Here is a 17,712-nt window from a genome sequence, read left to right as displayed (position 1 = left end):
ACATCATCATTAATATGGTATCTATCTACGGGAATTGCATGTATGTTCAAACTGATACTATTATTGCACATGCAAGTGCTGTTATAAAAGTTATAACTGTAAACCTTTTTGATGAAACCGTGAGAGTAAGTTTAGGTACGAATGGGTTTGGTATGGTCAAATATGCACTTTTGAATTAAACAAGTGTAGGAATTTTCAATGATATCATTTTAAATAGTTTATAACTAACCTACCTACCTATATATGATTACGAATACCACAATTGCGGTGAAAATAATAGGATCATCCATATATTTTAATGTGAATATATATATATATATATATATATACAATTTGCATATTTCGTTGGCCTCCGTTTCTTGACCAACGAAATCATTTGGCAGTTTACTCAAGTGTTTTTAATAGATGCACATACAATTATATACTATTCTATTGTATTACTACAGTGGAAAACAAAATTTGCACTAATATTATCATTCAATAATTTGTATACGAAATTATAAGAATATTATTATTATTATTTATCTTTTTGGGTGGGATCTTTGGCCCCCTTTGGAAAGTCCAACATTCACTTATTTGCCTATATTCACAAAGTTGGTTGACCGGACGTCTTGACACCCATACAAGATGGGCTCTGCCTCCGAGTCCGGGTGTTTCAACATGTTTTTGTTAGCATATGACTATATCCATATCTCTTATGTTGTATATGATATATTCGGTATCTTCGGTAGTTAGGATACTCTTGTACACATAATATATTGCGACATCAATATCACAGACTCCTCACAGAGATTACTCAATCTTACATGGTATTAGAGGGCCTAAACCCTAATATCTCATAATTTTTTTTTGGATTTACGCCGCTATCGATCCTGCTCCGCTCTCTTGTTCTTCTTCTTCCTTCTCCCTACTCTGTTTTTCTCGACATCCTCTGTTTTCTCTTCTCTTCTTTAACATATCCTCTCTTCTTCTCTAATCATGGCCACCACGTCTCCTCCCAAAAATGACAAACCATTTGGCATTTCCCAGATCCGTGCCTACATTCCTATTGTCCTTGACATGGACAAACTTAACTATGATACTTGGAGAGAGTTGTTCAAAACTCATTTGCCTCACCTTTGGCGTCTTGGGTCACCTCGATGGCACCTCGCCACAACCCTCAACCGATCCGGCGCCGTGGAAGGAACATGATGGCCTTGTCAAGATGTGGATTTACGGAACTATATCCGAATCCATTCTTGACACTGTCCTCAAAACCAAATGCACGGCGCGTGATCTGTGGCTGTCCATCGAGAATCTGTTCCGTGACAACAAGGAAGCTCGTGCTCTGCAACTTGACAACGAGTTACGTAATCTCTCGGTTGGCGATCTCTCCATTCACGAGTACTATAAGTAACTCAAGACTCTCTCCGACCTCCTTGCCAATATGGACTCTCCTGTCCCCGAACGGATCCTTGTTATGCATATGCTTAATGGTCTTAATGACAAGTTTGATTCCATCATTAATGTGATCAAACACAAAAGTCCATTCCCCTCCTTCTCCACTGCTCGATCCATGTTGATCATGGAGGAAGAACGACTCAAGAAGCTGATCCGCCCCAATCCCACCAATCTGCATCATCAATCCTCCTCTGACGTGCTCTTCACGGGAACTGATTCACCACAACGCTACAACAACAACAACAAGTAGAGGATGTGGCGGACGTTTCAACAACAACAACAATCGCTCCCGCGGTGGTCGTTACAACAACAATGGCAACAACTCATGGTCCACTCCACCACCTCTACCGTCTTGGCCGTACAACGCTCTGTATCTGTATCGGTACGGGTATCCCCTTCATCCCTCTCCACAACATAACTACTACCACGAACCGCCCTACGCATTGTTGCCACAACACCATCAGCCTCAACACCACAACTCCGGCAGTCTTCTTGGACCACCTCCTCGACAACATGGCGAGTCACATCTTACCCGATCGGTGTCCTCTGCTCCTCCTAGCGATCAGATCCCCACTGCTCTCTCTCATGCGTTCAGCACAATGAGCCTGCAGGACCCGTTTGATCCAGCTTGGGTTATGGACACTTGTGCCACCAGCCATGTCATGCAGCAACAAGGTAACCTACATTCTACTTTTAATTTGACTCCTCTTCCTCTGATTAAGGTTGGCAATGGCGCTTCAGCTCTTGTTAGTAAAATGGGTTTTGGTAGTATCCCTTCCTCATCTCGTCCTCTCTCCTTAAGAAACGTTCTTGTTTGTCCGTCTATTATCAAAAACTTGATTTCGGTACGTCGGTTTGTCACTGATAATAATTGTACCGTTGAATTTGATCTGTTTGGTTTCTCTGTTAAGAACCTTCAAACCCGACTTCCCCTGCTCCGGTGCAATAGTTCCGGTCCTCTCTATTCGGTGACACAACACACCGGTCACACTATGCCACTTGCACTTACCTCAGGCGCAATTTGGCACAAGCGATTGTGTCACTTGAATGATGCATCTCTCCGTCGTTTAGGTTCTTCGTCTTCTTTTATTTCTAGTAATAAAGACTCCACGTTGTGTCATGTTTTCCAACTCGGCAAACATACACGACTCCCGTTTGTTTCTTCTACTTCCATTGTTTCCTCTGCTTTTGACTTAGTTCACTCTGATTTATGGACCTCCCCTGTTTCAAGTTCTAGTGGAATAAAATACTATTTGCTTTTACTTGATCATTTCTCACAGTTTGTTTGGGTTTATCCTTTAAAAAGAAAAAATGACGTGTTTAGCAGATATTTGCACTTTGCCGCATATGTCAAAACCCAATTTAGTTGCTCCATCAAAGCTCTCCAATGTGACAACGGTGGGGAGTTTACCAACCGGGCCATGCTCGATTTCTTGGCGTCTGAAGGCACCATAATACGACTCTCCTGTCCTCACACATCACAACAAAACGGCAAGGCGGAACGAATGCTATGCACCATCAACATTGTGGTCCGTACCTTGCTGGTCCAGGCGTCCTTACCAGTGACATTTTGGGTGGAGGCACTTCATACGGCAGTGTATCTGTTAAACATCGTCCCTTCTTCTACTATCAACAATGAGGTTCCATACTCTCGCTTACACAACAAACCAGTATCTTACTCTCATCTTCGTGTTTTTGGGTGTTTGTGTTATCCTAATCTCCTTCCCGTAACAACACACAAGCTTGATCCTCATTCTACGGCTTGTGTTTTCCCTCGCTATCCACATGATCATCGAGGCTATCGTTGCCTTGATCTCTCGTCTTGTAAGATTATCTTTTCTCGTCATGTTATTTTTGATGAATCTGTCTTTCCCTTTTCACAGCTTCCCTTCTCTCCGGAACCGTTCCCGCAAATGCACACCGTCCCATCCTCTCCTCCCCCTCCGATTCCGAGGATAGTTCCTCTGCTACCTTCGCAACAACCTCCAAACTCACCTCCGCAACCAAACGATGAGCCTAACAACCAACCTCCGCAATCAAACATTGAGCCAAACAACCCACCTCCCACTCATCCTATGACAACCCGCAGCCGCAATGGCATCACCAAGCCCATTCATCGTCTCAATCTTAATGTTTCAACCATATCTCCCCTACCTTTCTCTCATGTACAGGCTGCTAAAGATCCAAATTGGAACCCAGCCATGACCTCGGAGTATAGGGCTCAGATTAAAGCTAGAACGTGGGACCTTGTCCCGCATCCGGTTGCTACTAACATTTTTCGATGTTTATGGCTTTTCAGGCACAAGTACGACGCCAACGACAACCTTGCCCGATACAAAGCCCGCTTGGTTGCTAATGGTCGGTCTCAACAAGTGGGAGTGGATTGTGATGAAACTTTCAGCCCCGTCGTCAAGCCTGCAACGATCCGCGCGGTACTTGGCGTCGCCGTGTCTAAGGATTGGCCACTTCATCAACTTGATGTTAAGAATGCATTTCTCAATGGTGATCTAGAGGAAATGTTTTACATGCATCAGCCACCTGGATTCGTCGATCCTACAAAGCCAAATCACATTTGCTTGTTACGTAAGTCACTATATGGCCTTAAACAGGCTCCCCGGGCCTGGTACCATCGGTTTGCCACATATGTCAAGAAGATCGGATTCAACCAAAGCAAATGCGACCAATCTCTCTTCATCTACTCTCGTAATAAGGAGTTGTCCTACCTCTTGCTTTATGTTGACAATATCGTTCTTACGGCCTCATCTACTCGTCTCCTCAACTCCATCATCTCCTCCTTGCACTCTGAATTCGAGATGACTGATCTTGGTCAGCTTCACTTCTTCCTTGGCATAGCGGTCTCACGAACTAAGACGGGTCTGTTCTTGAATCAACGGCAGTATACGACTGAGATTTTGGCTCGCGCCTCCATGACTAATTGCAGTTCTTGCCTCACTCCGGTGGATACGAACTCTAAGCTACCAGCGGATGTTGGTCCTCCGGTCTCTGATCCGACATTGTACCTTAGCCTCGCTGGAGCGCTTCAGTACCTTACATTCACACGCCCGAACATTGCGTATGCCGTTCAGCAGGTCTGTCTTCATATGCATGATCCTAGGGAGGCTCATTACAATGCCTTGAAGAGAATCTTGCGGTACCTCAAGGGTTCTTTAACACATGGTCTTCAGCTCTATCGTTCCTCTGTCGATCGTCTGGTTGCCTACTCTGACGCGGACTGGGCTGGTTGCTCCGACACTCGCCGTTCTACATCCGGCTATTGTGTCTTTCTTGTAGACAACTTGATCTCTTGGTCGACTAAGCGACAACAGACGGTCTCACGGTCTAGCGCAGAAGCAGAGTACCGTGGGGTTGCCAACGCAGTTGCTGAGGCTTCCTGGCTACGCAATCTTTTACTCGAATTCCATCTTCCGATCAACAAGGCCACGCTGGTTTACTGTGACAATGTGAGTGCGGTGTATCTCTCCGCCAACCCGGTTCAGCATCAGCGAACCAAACATGTTGAAATCGACATACATTTTGTAAGGGAACGTGTTGCTCTTGGCCAGATACGAGTGCTTCATGTCCCGTCTGCATATCAGTACGCCGACATCTTCACCAAAGGACTACCTTCTCCGTTGTTTCTCGACTTCCGGTCCAGCCTGAGCGTCCGTCTTACTCCCGCTCCGACTACGAGGGAGTGTTAGCATAGATTTGACTATATCCATATCTCTTATGTTGTATATGATATATTCGGTATCTTCGGTAGTTAGAATACTCTTGTACACATTATATATTGCGACATCAATATGACAGACTCCTCACGGAGGTTACTCAATCTTACAGTTTCTTCTACGGGCTTTCATTGCAACGCTGCATTTTGTCACCATCTTTGGACTTTGGACAAACATTTTATGACATTGTGCATTGTATAACATGCAACATCGTAACGATATATTCACGTACGCGTTTACTTCAAGTTCAGTTTGGAATAGCAATAAGATCTATCGATCTTTGTTTTTGCTTTGCTGGTATGGTTTGGCATAAACAATACCCTCACTAGCCAGTTTAGGTTAGGTGGCTCACGCAAAACATGATCCAACTGAAAAAATCCTAATTAGTTTGGATACATGCATGTTTTACGTACTAACATACATTTACGTGATATTAGTAATATACACGAATTTAAGATTTGAGTTATTTGGATTGGTATTTACTATTTAGATAACTCATATCTAAAACTCAATATCTTACATAAATATATATACTATTAAACATAAATATGAAATTGCCTAAACGAAAATTAGTAGTTTTGTTCAAATTTGAGGTTTCATATTTTCTTTTACATATTATATCATAAGTCATTTTACTAAGTTTTTTTAATTATATTAGTCCCAACAATGATGTATCTCATAAATTTTATTATATAAACCTTGGTTTTCAAAATTAGTAACTCATCAAATTGTGACACGTGTTAGTTTTAATGAATAGAGATTAAAGTTAAAAACTTACCACATCATGACACATGTCAATTTTGTGTCAATTTTAACGATTAAATATTGAAGTTACTAACTCATTAAATCGTGACACGTGTCAATTGTAATAATTATTATAATATATTAAAAATATATAAATATAAATAAATGTATGAAGGTACATACAAATATTCTCTAACTTAAATTATTAATATATTTACTTTAGGAAACAAATATTTTTTATATATTTTCAAAAAATTGTTTAAGGTTTATGATTTATTTTTTTCAACAATTTTTAAACCTGCACATCGTGCGGGCCCTTATCTAGTATAAATATAATTTCACATCTATAATTAACTAAACACATTAAAATGAATACATAAAAAAAATAGAAGGATTCATCTCTCATTTCAAAATGTGTTTGCTTGAGTTGAGTACATATGGGAGACTCTAGGAAAAAAGAGTTTTGAGTCAAGGACTAGGCATTTAGGTAACCCGTTCAGGTTCCGATAAACGAGTTAAGAAAAATATAATCTATTTGGTATTTTTTTATACATGAGTTCAGTTCGATTTAGATACTATCAGGTTCGAGTCGGTTTGGGTTACAAATTTCAGAACCCGATTAGTACCCGAACTACCGGATACCCAAAAAATATCTTTAAATTTAAATAAATTTTGACTTATGTAACAAATTATTTTAGATATTTTAATTATTTTTGATATTTAGGTATAAAACTAATTAAAATATTTAAAATTATAATCATAATTTTGGGTAATTGGATTATATTAACGTTAAATATTATAAATATGTTTATATGTTTGGGTTTGATAGGTACCAAACGGTTACCGGCTATTATCCGATCCTAACCCGAACCCACGAGTATTAGAAAATAGAACCCAATAGGATTTTATACATGAATCCGTACTCAACCCAAACTCAGTTTTTCTGGATACGTTTCGGGTTGGGTATTCGGATATGGTTTTTTATGCCGAGACCTAATTTGGCCAACAAATAAATGTTTGTATTAATGATTTAATTTTTGTGATTTGTTTTTAATTTATTTTATTATAAATAATGTAACATTTTATTAATTAAAATTTTCAAAATTGCGTGTAAGATTTTTTTAATGTATGATATAAAAAAAATTGGATTTTGATGGATCTCCCGAAATAAATATCTATGACGTGGCGGTAGATTGTGAACCTATCTAGCATTTGCTTATAGTTAAAGCCTCTTATTGAGTCAGAGGGATCTTTCAATTGAACAAGATTCTTTCTTTTGAACTCGAGATTAAAGCCGACCCGGATCCGAATATAAAGTACTTGACCCAACAACGCCAGCTCTCAACCCACTTCGGTGCTTTCAATTTCGCAAATTGCCGTCAACATTGTCCTGTTTGTTTCCCGGAGAAGAAACCATCTAAAAAAAACCCATTCGGAAAAAATTCGAAATTTCGTTTCGCTCGATACACGAATTTGGTTTTTTTCTTTTGTTTTGTATGATTTTGATCCTGGTGAGAGAGCTTACCAAACGTGGAACTGGATCCGATTTCGTCAAAGTTTCCTTTAATCGTCGTGGAGGAGAGAGATTATGGAATTGGGGTTTTCTCGGGAGTGAAGGATGATCCAGAGAAAAACTTTGATTTGAACAAATCATGTGGCTTTCTTTCTTAAGACCCCGAGATCGATTCTCCTTAGCCGAACTCAGGTTTTGTTTGATTGGGTTAATTTCTGTTTTGTGAATTTGATCATTGTAGAGATTTTGTGAATTTTTTATGGCCTAAAAAATTCAGTCTTTTGAAGGTGTTGTTGTTGGGATGTTTTGTTTTGTTTTGGGGTCATACTCTCTTTGGTATTTTGACTTGGGCAGTTTACAATTAGGTTACTGCTTGGAGTAGTGTTTGATTGTTTGAATGGTGTCATTGTTATTGCAACTCTTTTTAAGTTCAGTCAGGGGTCAACTTTATATATATTGCAGCCAATTTGGGCGGGTGTATCTTTTGACCATAGGACAATGGAAGTTTATTAGATCTTAGTGTTACGAATTACGACATTAGGTGTTTGTTGATTGTACCAGATGATGATGAAACCATAAGTGTTGAAAGTTTGTTTTTGTTTGTTTGTTTGTTTGTTTGTTTGATCGTCTTTGATTTTTGGTGAACAAGTTTTATTTGTGATTTACTTTCTGTTGTGACTGAGATTGGTTGAGAGTTTTGAACGATTTTTTTTGAATTATATGCTTAAAATTGTGTCATGTTTTTGTAGTCATCTCTTTGGAATGGGTTGTTTGAATTTAGTTAGGGTTTCTAGGATAGTTTGAATGGTGCCATTGAAGGGCACTGTTTAAGTTTATCTTCCCCAGTTTCATTCAGGGGTCAACTTTATAGAAATTGAAACCGATTGGGTGGGTCGAAGGGACTATCTTGACCTTAAGAATTTGACTTGTTGTCATGTTACGACATTAGTTTGTCTTGTCATTAATTATATCAGATGATGAAAGTGTTGAAAATTTGTTTGTTTAGGTATCTGACTGACCAGCTGAGAAAAATTCAGATCGTGAACGAAGCTAATAAGGTTAGTGTTATAAGTCTTTTGCATTTTAGCAAATGTCGTGGCATTTTTGTTATGTTTTGATCTTTGACTACCGGGTGCCATTTTGAAGGATCTCGTTGTCGAGGCATTGAGATCAATTGCGGAGATATTAACCTATGGTGATCAGCATGACCCCTCATTCTTTGAGTGAGTCTTTTTGCCAATTATCACTCAGCGCCCTCCCTATTGGCAGATATGTTAATATTTGCGATTGTTGCAGATTTTTTATGGAGAAACAAGTAATGGGAGAGTTTGTACGCATTTTGAGGGTTAGCAAGACGGTAACAGTTTCTGTCCAGTTGTTGCAAACCATGAGTATAATGATCCAAAACCTAAAAAGTGAACAAGCAATCTGTAAGTTCATTAGGTGCAACCCATTTTTCTACGAAGATTCCCATGATAACAGTCTATTAATGTCTTTAGTAATCCCTTGCAGACTACTTGTTCAGTAACGAATATGTAAACTATTTGATAACATATACATTTGACTTCCAACACGAAGAGCTTCTATCTTACTACATATCCTTCTTAAGGTAATTTTTTCCAGCGGTTATCTAGGCTTTAGGAAGTACTTACTCACTGTATCTGATAACTGTTCTTTTGTTTGCTTTATGTAGAGCTGTTAGTGGGAAGCTAAACAAGCATACAATATCATTGCTTTTGAAGACCGAGAACGTGAGTATTCTTTAAGTTGCAGATTACTAACTTTTGTATTCGTTGATGGATATTTTTTGCCATATTTTAATTCTGAGTTTCTGCGTCTAGGATGTAGTAGTTTCTTTTCCCCTTTATGTCGAAGGCATACAATTTGCATTTCATGAAGAGAACATGATACGCACTGCAATTCGTGCCCTAACTCTTAATGTATATCACGGTCAGTCACTTATAATAGTTCTTTCGATTTGTCATTTGTATTGTAAAATAAGCAGAATTTTTAGCAATGTTTCTAATGCCGTCAGTTTGTTTTTGCAGTTGGCGATGACTCTGTAAATGATTATGTGGTTAGTTCACCACACACGGAGTACTTTTCAAAGTTAGTTTCATTTTTCCAAAAGCAATGCATGGATCTAAGTGCAATGGTGTTGAACACGCTAAAGTAAGATACAGTGCATTTTCATTTCCCAGGGAAATAGCTTGTAGATCGATCATGACTTATCACAATCCCTTTTCATCTATCAATTTATTTTGTTCATGAATGATCTGTATAAATAATCTTCTTCTGATCTTTTTTTCTTTTCATTTTATCCTCGCTAAAGGAGCCCATCACCAGATTCTGGTGGAAAATTGTTCTCTGCTGTTGATGGGATCGAGGACACCCTGTACTACTTTAGTGATGTTATCTCTGCTGGTATACCTGATATCGGGAGGATGATAACAGATCACATTCTGCAGCATCTAACTCTCCCACTTCTTCTCCCGTCTTTATGCTCCGAGGCTGTAAATGTACAAAATATCACCTTTTTCCTCTTAAAATCGTTTTCAGAGTTGATTTATTTGGTCCTTCATAATATTTTGTTAGCCTTGTTAGGTTTGACTATTTGCCAGAGTACCATTCTTATTCAGTAATAAATTAGTTTTGTTCTTATTTCAGGATATATCAGTTGATCCTGTCACTTCTCTCTATCTGCTTTCTTGCATTCTGCGGATAGTTAAAATCAAAGATTTGGCAAATATGACTGCTGCTACTCTTTTCTGCCCTGTAAAAGCATTCATTTCAAGTTCCCTAGTGAAACCTAATAGCAGCTTGGCTCCTCAGCGCCTTACATATGGAAATGGGCATCCAGAAAATGGCGTTACTGAGGAGGCAGATCAACAGTGTTCAAGCAATGCAGTCACGAGTGAGGAGAAAAATTCCCACGTTTGCAGTGAAGATGCTACCAAAATTAGCTTCAACAATTCACATATTACGTTTAGGTAACATGTTAGCAAATAAGACCTTAAACAAAATTATGATAGTTGACTTTTCATATGATGTTGTCTTAATAGTGTTCGCTTTTACTATAAAACTGATGGTTTTTTGTTTGTTACTAGAGAGACTTTACTTCGGTATATTTCCGAGGGAGATGATGTGCAAGCTCAGGGTTCATTGTTTGTGCTAGCCACTTTGTTGCAGACGAAAGGTATTGGGAATGGCGTTATGCAGATTCTTCTCTCGCCTTTTCTGGTGATGTTGTGCAGATTATTCTCACCTTTTGTGATTTTGACATCTTACATTTGATTTTTGGTAGAACTTGAAGAGTCAATGCTAGATGCTTTTGGCATTCTTCCACAGCGTAAGCAGCACAAAAAACTTTTGCTGGTGAGTTTCTGTCATTATCCTTTATCTTGTGCTTAATGTCTTATCCATTAGATTTGCCAGGGTAATTAGCATCTCCATGGATTTTGTTACGAATATATTTTACTGGACCATCTACTATAGTATGGATAAAAAATATGCTTTACTTGTTGGACTGCCTTTTTATTCTTATTCAAAAGTTAATTGGTATCTGTGACAGCAATCTTTGGTTGGGGAGGACTCTGGCGAAGAACAACTGTTTTCACCAAAAAATGGTCCTATGATAGATGGTTTAAGTAGCGAACTTGATTGGTTTCTACGAAGGTTGGAGGTACTTCACTGCATCTCTTAATCCCCATCTCTTCGGTATTGTGTTATACTGTGATTGATTTATTCGTTCCAGTACCTTCAACAGGAGCAGTTTGAAGTATGCTGTTCATTGCCTGGGGCTGCAAGGTGCCCCCGTGTACATAGACATCAGGTAAATTATGAATGTTTGTAAATCAAAGTTATCAGCCTAGCTTCTTCTTTTGAAATTTCAACTTCTGTAGTTCTTTGTCTTGATTTAACTGTGCAAAAGGTGTTTTCTTTTTGCATAACTGTGCAAAAGTTTTTTGTCTTGATTTAAATAAAAAATGTGTTGTAGGTGGTGGATGCATTGGTCAGTCTTCTCTGCCGAGAAAACATATCTGCGGAAACATTATGGGATGGAGGATGGCTGTTACGCCAATTGCTTCCTTACAGCGAGGCAGAATTTAATCGCAAACATCTCAAGATGTTGAATGTATGTTGCGTTGAAAATGTTTCTTTTTTTGTTTGACACTTCTTCTCTTGCCCCTCTTCCTCTCTTCATTATTTACCAATTTCCTGCTTATGGCAGGATTCCTATGAGAAATGCAAAAGTGCGCTTACCCAGGAGATTAAAGGTACCTGGCCTGATCTACTCATCACAGTACTGCTTGATGAGTGGAAAAAGTGCAAAAGAGGCAAGTAAAGAAGCAAATGTTGTATTTTGATTGTATGGATATATTCAGTGAATCTGATACCAAATCTTCTGACAGTTATCGAAGCTCCATCCCCTCAAAAAGAGCCTAAATCCGTTCTTCTCCAGCTCGATAGATTCTCATCAAATGGTAAATTTTTTGTTACACATTTTGCACCAATCAGCTAGAAAACAAATGTGAATGATATGGTTATTCCCTTGTTAAATCCCTATCTATACAAACCATTAACACTAAAGATCTTTTATAGATAACGCTGTTAGCGAATCATCATTCACAGCAGGTGAAAGAATGTGCGAGGTGGTAAAGGTATGTCAATTATTGTCTTCATATTTCTATCAGCACTTTCGTTATGGTATATAATACAGACATATGATATCAACCTTATCCTCCTTAGGTTTTCGTGCTTCTTCATCAACTCCAAATCTTCTCGCTTGGTAGGCCCTTACCAGATCAACCACCTATTCATCCTCCAGCCGAGCGATCTGAAACGTCTCGTGCCACAATTGCTGGTTTGGATGTTGCAGTCCCCAAACCTGGCACCCAACTGAAGCTAGGTAGGCACATGATGCTTTTATGCTTCTCCTAGTTACATTATCTAATAAACCACCCAAAGTCTATGATCTATTAGAACTCCAGTTTGATTAGGTTGTCTCGGTATCCGAAGTTAATCGATTCCTTGAACTTTCCTGGTGCAGTTGATGCTGTGCCCTGTCGGATTGCCTTTGAAAGAGGCAAGGAACGTGATTTCTCGTTTCTAGCATTATCGTCTGCTGTGTCTGGGTGGATTTTCCTTGCTGACCCAGATAATGGAATCATCCGTGTTACTGCACCTTTAGCTGGCTGCAAAGTACGTTATCACCTTCACTGTCTTCTTCTTTATTGGAAATTCTTGTAAAGATCACACTGCAAAGAGAGAATCTAACATGGTAAATGATCTATCATCTTTTGTTTGTATTTCAGCCCCGGATAGATGAAAAGCACCCGAAATGGCTACACTTGAGAATCCGACCATCTACGTTACCGTTGTTGGACCCAACAAAGCGAGGAGTCTATGAGAAGCTCAAGTCCAAAGGTCTAGTAGACGGGAGGTGGATATTAGCATTCAGAGACGATGAATCTTGTCACTCTGCTTATTCAATGGTTGCAGGTGAGATCGATCAACAATGCAGCGAGGTCGACAGAAGGTTAAGACCATTATTTGACCTAGAAAGAAAACATCAAGAAGATGAATGAAACATTTCGACGCCTTGTCTTCATCAGTTTGGTCTTCGTCGGGTTGAGATCTCATTCAAAAGGTTGGTATTGATCTTCCCCCCATCTCGAATATATGAAACGCCATGCAATTTAGACGCACTCTTAGGAGCAGCTTCCATGATTCTTTCAACGTACCCAATTTTCAGGTGCCTTGTTTCACAAGTTTCGTGTCCATTTCATTCAGCTGCTCATTTGTTTGTTTGTTTTTGTTAATTTTTTTTTTTTTTTTTTTTTTTTTTTTTTTGTAAAAGTGGTCTTATTGTAACATCATTGTATAAAAATACCATTTGCTTCATCGATATATCCTCCTCTAAGCGACCAATATTGTACGGTTGCAACATAACAACATATCGAGATTCTCATTTCATCAATGAGTTTCAAAAGAAAAAGAATAAAAACTTTATTCAGGGGATTTGTGCTTCCATTGCCCATGCATTAGATTGCTAGAAAGAAACTAAATTACGTTGTAATGTGATTCAATAAAACGGTAACTAATATACCATAATTGTGAAATGTATTAGTATTAACTACGGAATCAAAATAATCTTTTGTGTCAAAGATAACCAAAAAAACTTTATTGGATTCTTTGTTTATGCTTAACACACTGATTAATGAGCGTAAGTATAATCCCGCGTCGTTTCATCGATCTAAAGATATAATGATATCATCATTTCTTTTGTAATTAATTAAAAAAATGAAGGGTTAAATAGTAATTTAACAAAAAGCCTGTCAGTTCTCAACCGACCACCACGGCACCACCGGTGCAAAGGCGAGAGCTTTATTTTTTTTTCTCTTCGGCGGGAGAAATTGGCGACGATGGAAGAGTCAGATGTAAAGAGATTAAATTGTGTGTTTTGATTACTTAAGCGATCTGGGTTTGTCATTTTGTTGATTGTGTGAGCTTTGTGTGTTTTGGTTGTAGAAAGGGACAGTCTTGAAGAAAGCTTACGCGGAGATGGAATCAGCGGTTAGGGTAATGGTTTCAGAAAACAAAACAGCTCGGTTCCACCACGATCTTTGCGGGACTAAAGACGAAGCTCTTCGTTTATTTGTCCGATTGAAACAGATGATTGATGCTCAGGTTAAGTATATATATATAGTCTTCTGAGAAATTATTAGGGGTTTTAGATAAAGGTGTTAGCTTTAGCTTCGTTGTTACATCTCTTGTGTTAGTTTTTGCTTTTATAAATTTTTGGTTGTTGGGTTTGTTACTTACTGATTTGAGTTTTATGGATAGACAATTGAAGCAGAGATAACATCATCAAACAAGCAACCACAGATTGATTTGCTTGAAGCTCAGTTACAAGAGGCTGAAGATATTATCACTGATTTGAGGTCTGAGATGGGTCAGAGACAAATTGGAGAAAGCGAGGCAGGCAAATAATGTTGTTGTTAACAAGGAACGAGAAACCATTCCTGTTCAGAAGATTGCTGCTGATGTAGAGGTTGTTGTTGGAAGTGTTCATCCTAATCAAGACAGGAGTGAGTGTGACTCTTTTCCGAATCAGAAGAGCTCATTGCTTGATGATGAATGTGGTGGTAAGGGAACCATTTCTGCTGCAGAGGTTATTGCAAGTTTGCATCCTGATCAAGAGGATGCAGATACGAGTGGCTCTATTTTGAATCAGAGCTCATTGCTTGATGATGAATGTGGTGGTAAGGAAACCATTTCTGTTGCAGAGGTTATTGCAAGTTTGCATCCTGATCAAGAAGTTGCAGATATGAGTGGCTCTCTTTTGAATCAGAGCTCATTGTTTGATGATGAATGTGGTGGAAATGACGAAAAGCAGTTTCACGGGTTGAGTGTTGAAACTTCAAAGGCTTGTTGTGAGTCTGAAGCCAATATTAGGAGCAAAAAGCTTGAGCTGTCTCGAAATGGGTGTACACAGAGGATCCATGCTTTGGAGAGGAAATCATCTCATTCTGCAAACGGAGAGGAACGACGCACAACTGACAAGGATAGTGAAGAAAACTTGAGCTCAGTAAACACTAGATCTCTTGTTCTCGCTATTGGAGCTACGAATGCAGAGGTGGTGCCCATAAAGCCGTCTAATTCACTAGGAATCAAGAAGACTCGCAAATCAAAAGGAAGGAGAAAGAGGAGGTGGAGCAAACGAAAAGCTACACAAGTTAGGTCTCAAAGTCAGCTTATAAAACCTTGTCAATCTCACTCTGATATTCCCTGTTCCAAGAATGGCGAAGATTCCATGGATACTCATCTGTCGGTAGAGAATGAAGAGGTTGATGTCGGTAAAGGGTTGGACGAGACTAAGATAAAGCCGCTTCGTCGTTTGGATCATGGGTTAACTTCAGTTAAATGCAATGTATATCCAACTTCAGGATCCACAAATGCTACTGTCTTCAGTGTGAATGCAACAAATCGATCAACAGTTGAAGACTTGAAATCAAGAATGGGCCCTGAGTTGGTTGATCCATGTTCTGAGTTGAAAGCTAATGCAGTGGTGTCATATCAAATCAGTGAGTCTCTGAGAGCTGACGAAAATCGCCTTGTGAAGTATACATACCAAAGGAAACGGAAAAAGGGATCTTTAAACTTAAACGATGTCAATAACCACACTCCACGGAAGAGAAAGGTGGAAGAGAAAGAAAACAATGCATAAGATCTAATTGAATCCAGTTCTGAGTAATGAATCATCTACGAGTAACCCCACAGTTAGGTAACTATCTATTCATGTTTCACAGTTGCTAGTTGCTACTAGAGACAAAATATCTGATATGACAGTGCTTACAACTATTAGTACTCACAGCATTTGTTCAGTTAATGCTGCTCTTTTGGTCATGTGCAGTTTATTTCCTTGTCTGAAAACTGATGGTACAGTGGCAAAGCTTTGTTCAAGGGAACTAGCTTGTATATCAAACTAAAGTCTTAAAGCTTAGAATTATGTATTTATCTATCTTGACACCTTATTGTGAACAACCCTATTGTTTTTTCTTGGTGTCATTGGAACTTAGAGAACACCAGTTATTTTAGCTCTTTAAATGAAGTAATTTATGTGGGTTTTGAGATTTTAGTGACGCAAGGGAGAATCATAACTAATTATTATGTGAGTTTTGAAAGTGTTAATTATTACCCAAGGGTGTCTCAAAAGCCCATTGACCTCGAATACCCTATAGTCATGCCAAACCCCATAATCGAAGTTGAAACTATAACCAAACCTGAATGAACCTCGTTATAAAAGAATATGAACACAACCAAGTTTCGTTACCATAGAGTTCATAGTTTCTACCATTTCATGCAACCCATTCAAGGGATAAAACATACACAAAATCATTTTTACAACAGTCTTCTTTTGACGAGATCCAAGCCATTCATGTAGTTTTTGGATGTTTTGCATCCAAACACCGATGTCATCAAGAATCGTACCAAACTCTCAATAAGCTTAACCATTTATTGACAATCACTTTTACTGTATTTTTAATAAATTTCTACTTCTTTCCTTTCTTGAAATTGTTACGCTAGAAAACAGCGACCTGATTTATGATCAAAATACATAGGGTACGAATCTTTTTAGCGATAAAGAAATTTCTTTAAAGTGATTAAACATTTAGAAGTGATACAAGATAGTGGTAAGAGATGTGATAAACATTTAAACAGTAAGAGTGATTAAACATTTAGAAGCGATACAAGATAGTGGTAAGAGATGTGATAAACTAAATATTGGCTGTTCTATTAAGACTACTTGGTAAAAAATTTATAAGAATTTATAAAAAGGGTAATATTAGTAGATAGGACAAATATGGAGTAAAATAAACAAAATACCACAATAATATTTTTTTTTTATAGGAAAATACCATAGGGCCCATGTTTTTGTTTTTGTGTTAGATAGAAAGAGTGAAAGATTTGGTGTGATTTTTAAAAATAACATGTAATATTTATATTTTACATGTTATATTGAACTAAATAGCGTTTAATTGTAAACCCAAACCGACAAATAATCTCGTTTTAATTGTAAAATCTAAATCCTAACCATCTCATATGTGAATCCAAACCGACGTATAATATGTGAACCCAAACCGACATATAATTTCGTTCTAATTGTAAAATCTAAACCCTAACCATCTCATTTGTGAACCCAAACCGACATATAATTTCGTTCTAATTGTAAAATTTAAACCCTAATCATCTCATTTGTGAATCCAAAACCGACATATAATTTCGTTTCAATTGTAAAATCTAAACCCTAACCATTTCATTTGTGAACCCAAACCGACATATAATTTCGTTCTAAAAAATGACATGATATTTAAATAAATAACATGTAATATATGCAATGGGTATAAAAGTAATTGTATACGAAGAGAGAAAACATCCTGTCACATCAATGGTAGTTACTTAATTCTTTTTGATTTTTGTTAATTCTTTTTGATTTTTGTTGTATCTAGTGCATATTATCTTGTAAAAATGTTGAACATTACTTCAATATTTTCGTGAGGTGAGTATTACATGTTAGAATACTAACATAATTAAAGACTCGATGAAGTAAGTAAGGAACACCAAAGGAACGAAAAAAGTAACTGACAGTTTTATTTATCAATATGGATTGTATATGTTAATTTCACCTTATTGTGTTCATATTTGTGTGTTTCTTGAGTCACCACCTTTTTCAAAACAAAAAAAGAAAAAAAAACTTAATAAAAATGCAAATTTTTTTAGTAA

The 17,712-nt window shown here is 38.0% G+C and overlaps 1 protein-coding gene and 2 pseudogenes across 6 annotated transcripts; all 3 read left to right on the top strand.

Annotated features, from left to right (window-relative positions):
- The first annotated feature begins 978 nt into the window (after positions 1-978).
- Positions 979-1,690, top strand: LOC109132508 (uncharacterized; annotated as a pseudogene).
- Positions 1,691-7,157: 5,467 nt separating this feature from the next.
- LOC104790484 (protein TRANSPARENT TESTA 9) lies at positions 7,158-13,446 on the top strand. 5 transcript variants are annotated; one of them, XR_768696.3, is made up of 22 exons: positions 7,172-7,617; positions 8,432-8,483; positions 8,572-8,648; positions 8,722-8,855; positions 8,938-9,034; positions 9,119-9,176; positions 9,267-9,375; positions 9,474-9,597; positions 9,758-9,944; positions 10,093-10,415; positions 10,533-10,621; positions 10,730-10,800; positions 10,997-11,107; positions 11,192-11,257; positions 11,423-11,560; positions 11,657-11,762; positions 11,838-11,909; positions 12,028-12,086; positions 12,175-12,334; positions 12,476-12,627; positions 12,741-13,075; positions 13,181-13,446. XR_768696.3 is itself a non-coding variant. In XM_010516245.3 (21 exons), the coding sequence occupies exons 1-21, from the start codon at positions 7,565-7,567 to the stop codon at positions 13,011-13,013; spliced, it is 2,511 nt and encodes an 836-aa protein (XP_010514547.1). In that variant the 5' UTR covers positions 7,158-7,564; the 3' UTR covers positions 13,014-13,446. The 5 variants fall into 5 exon arrangements, 3 of the variants coding, with proteins under 3 accessions (XP_010514547.1, XP_087309001.1, XP_087309002.1); XR_015558857.1 differs by having other exon boundaries at positions 11,180-11,257; positions 13,181-13,356; XM_010516245.3 differs by having other exon boundaries at positions 7,158-7,617; positions 12,741-13,446.
- Positions 13,447-13,729: 283 nt separating this feature from the next.
- Positions 13,730-16,061, top strand: LOC104790483 (uncharacterized; annotated as a pseudogene). The gene is made up of 3 exons (XR_015559407.1): positions 13,730-13,865; positions 13,957-14,115; positions 14,272-16,061. The product of XR_015559407.1 is annotated as an uncharacterized LOC104790483 (transcript).
- Positions 16,062-17,712: the final 1,651 nt, after the last annotated feature.

The sequence above is a fragment of the Camelina sativa genome, chromosome 6 (assembly GCF_030686135.1).
Source record: "Camelina sativa cultivar CO46 ecotype springtype chromosome 6, ASM3068613v1".
Taxonomy (NCBI): domain Eukaryota; kingdom Viridiplantae; phylum Streptophyta; class Magnoliopsida; order Brassicales; family Brassicaceae; genus Camelina; species Camelina sativa.
This window is presented reverse-complemented; position numbering and strand designations above follow the sequence as displayed.

What these genes read in the sequence shown, in the direction of transcription:
- LOC104790484 (XM_087452875.1), top strand. Translation starts at nt 7,565, where the DNA reads ATGTGGCTTTCTTTCTTAAGACCCCGAGATCGATTCTCCTTAGCCGAA. An exon ending in TACTACATATCCTTCTTAAG is followed by an intron (nt 9,035 to 9,118) that starts GTAATTTTTTCC and finishes TGCTTTATGTAG; the next exon opens with AGCTGTTAGTGGGAAGCTAA. An exon ending in ATGGTGTTGAACACGCTAAA is followed by an intron (nt 9,598 to 9,757) that starts GTAAGATACAGT and finishes TCCTCGCTAAAG; the next exon opens with GAGCCCATCACCAGATTCTG.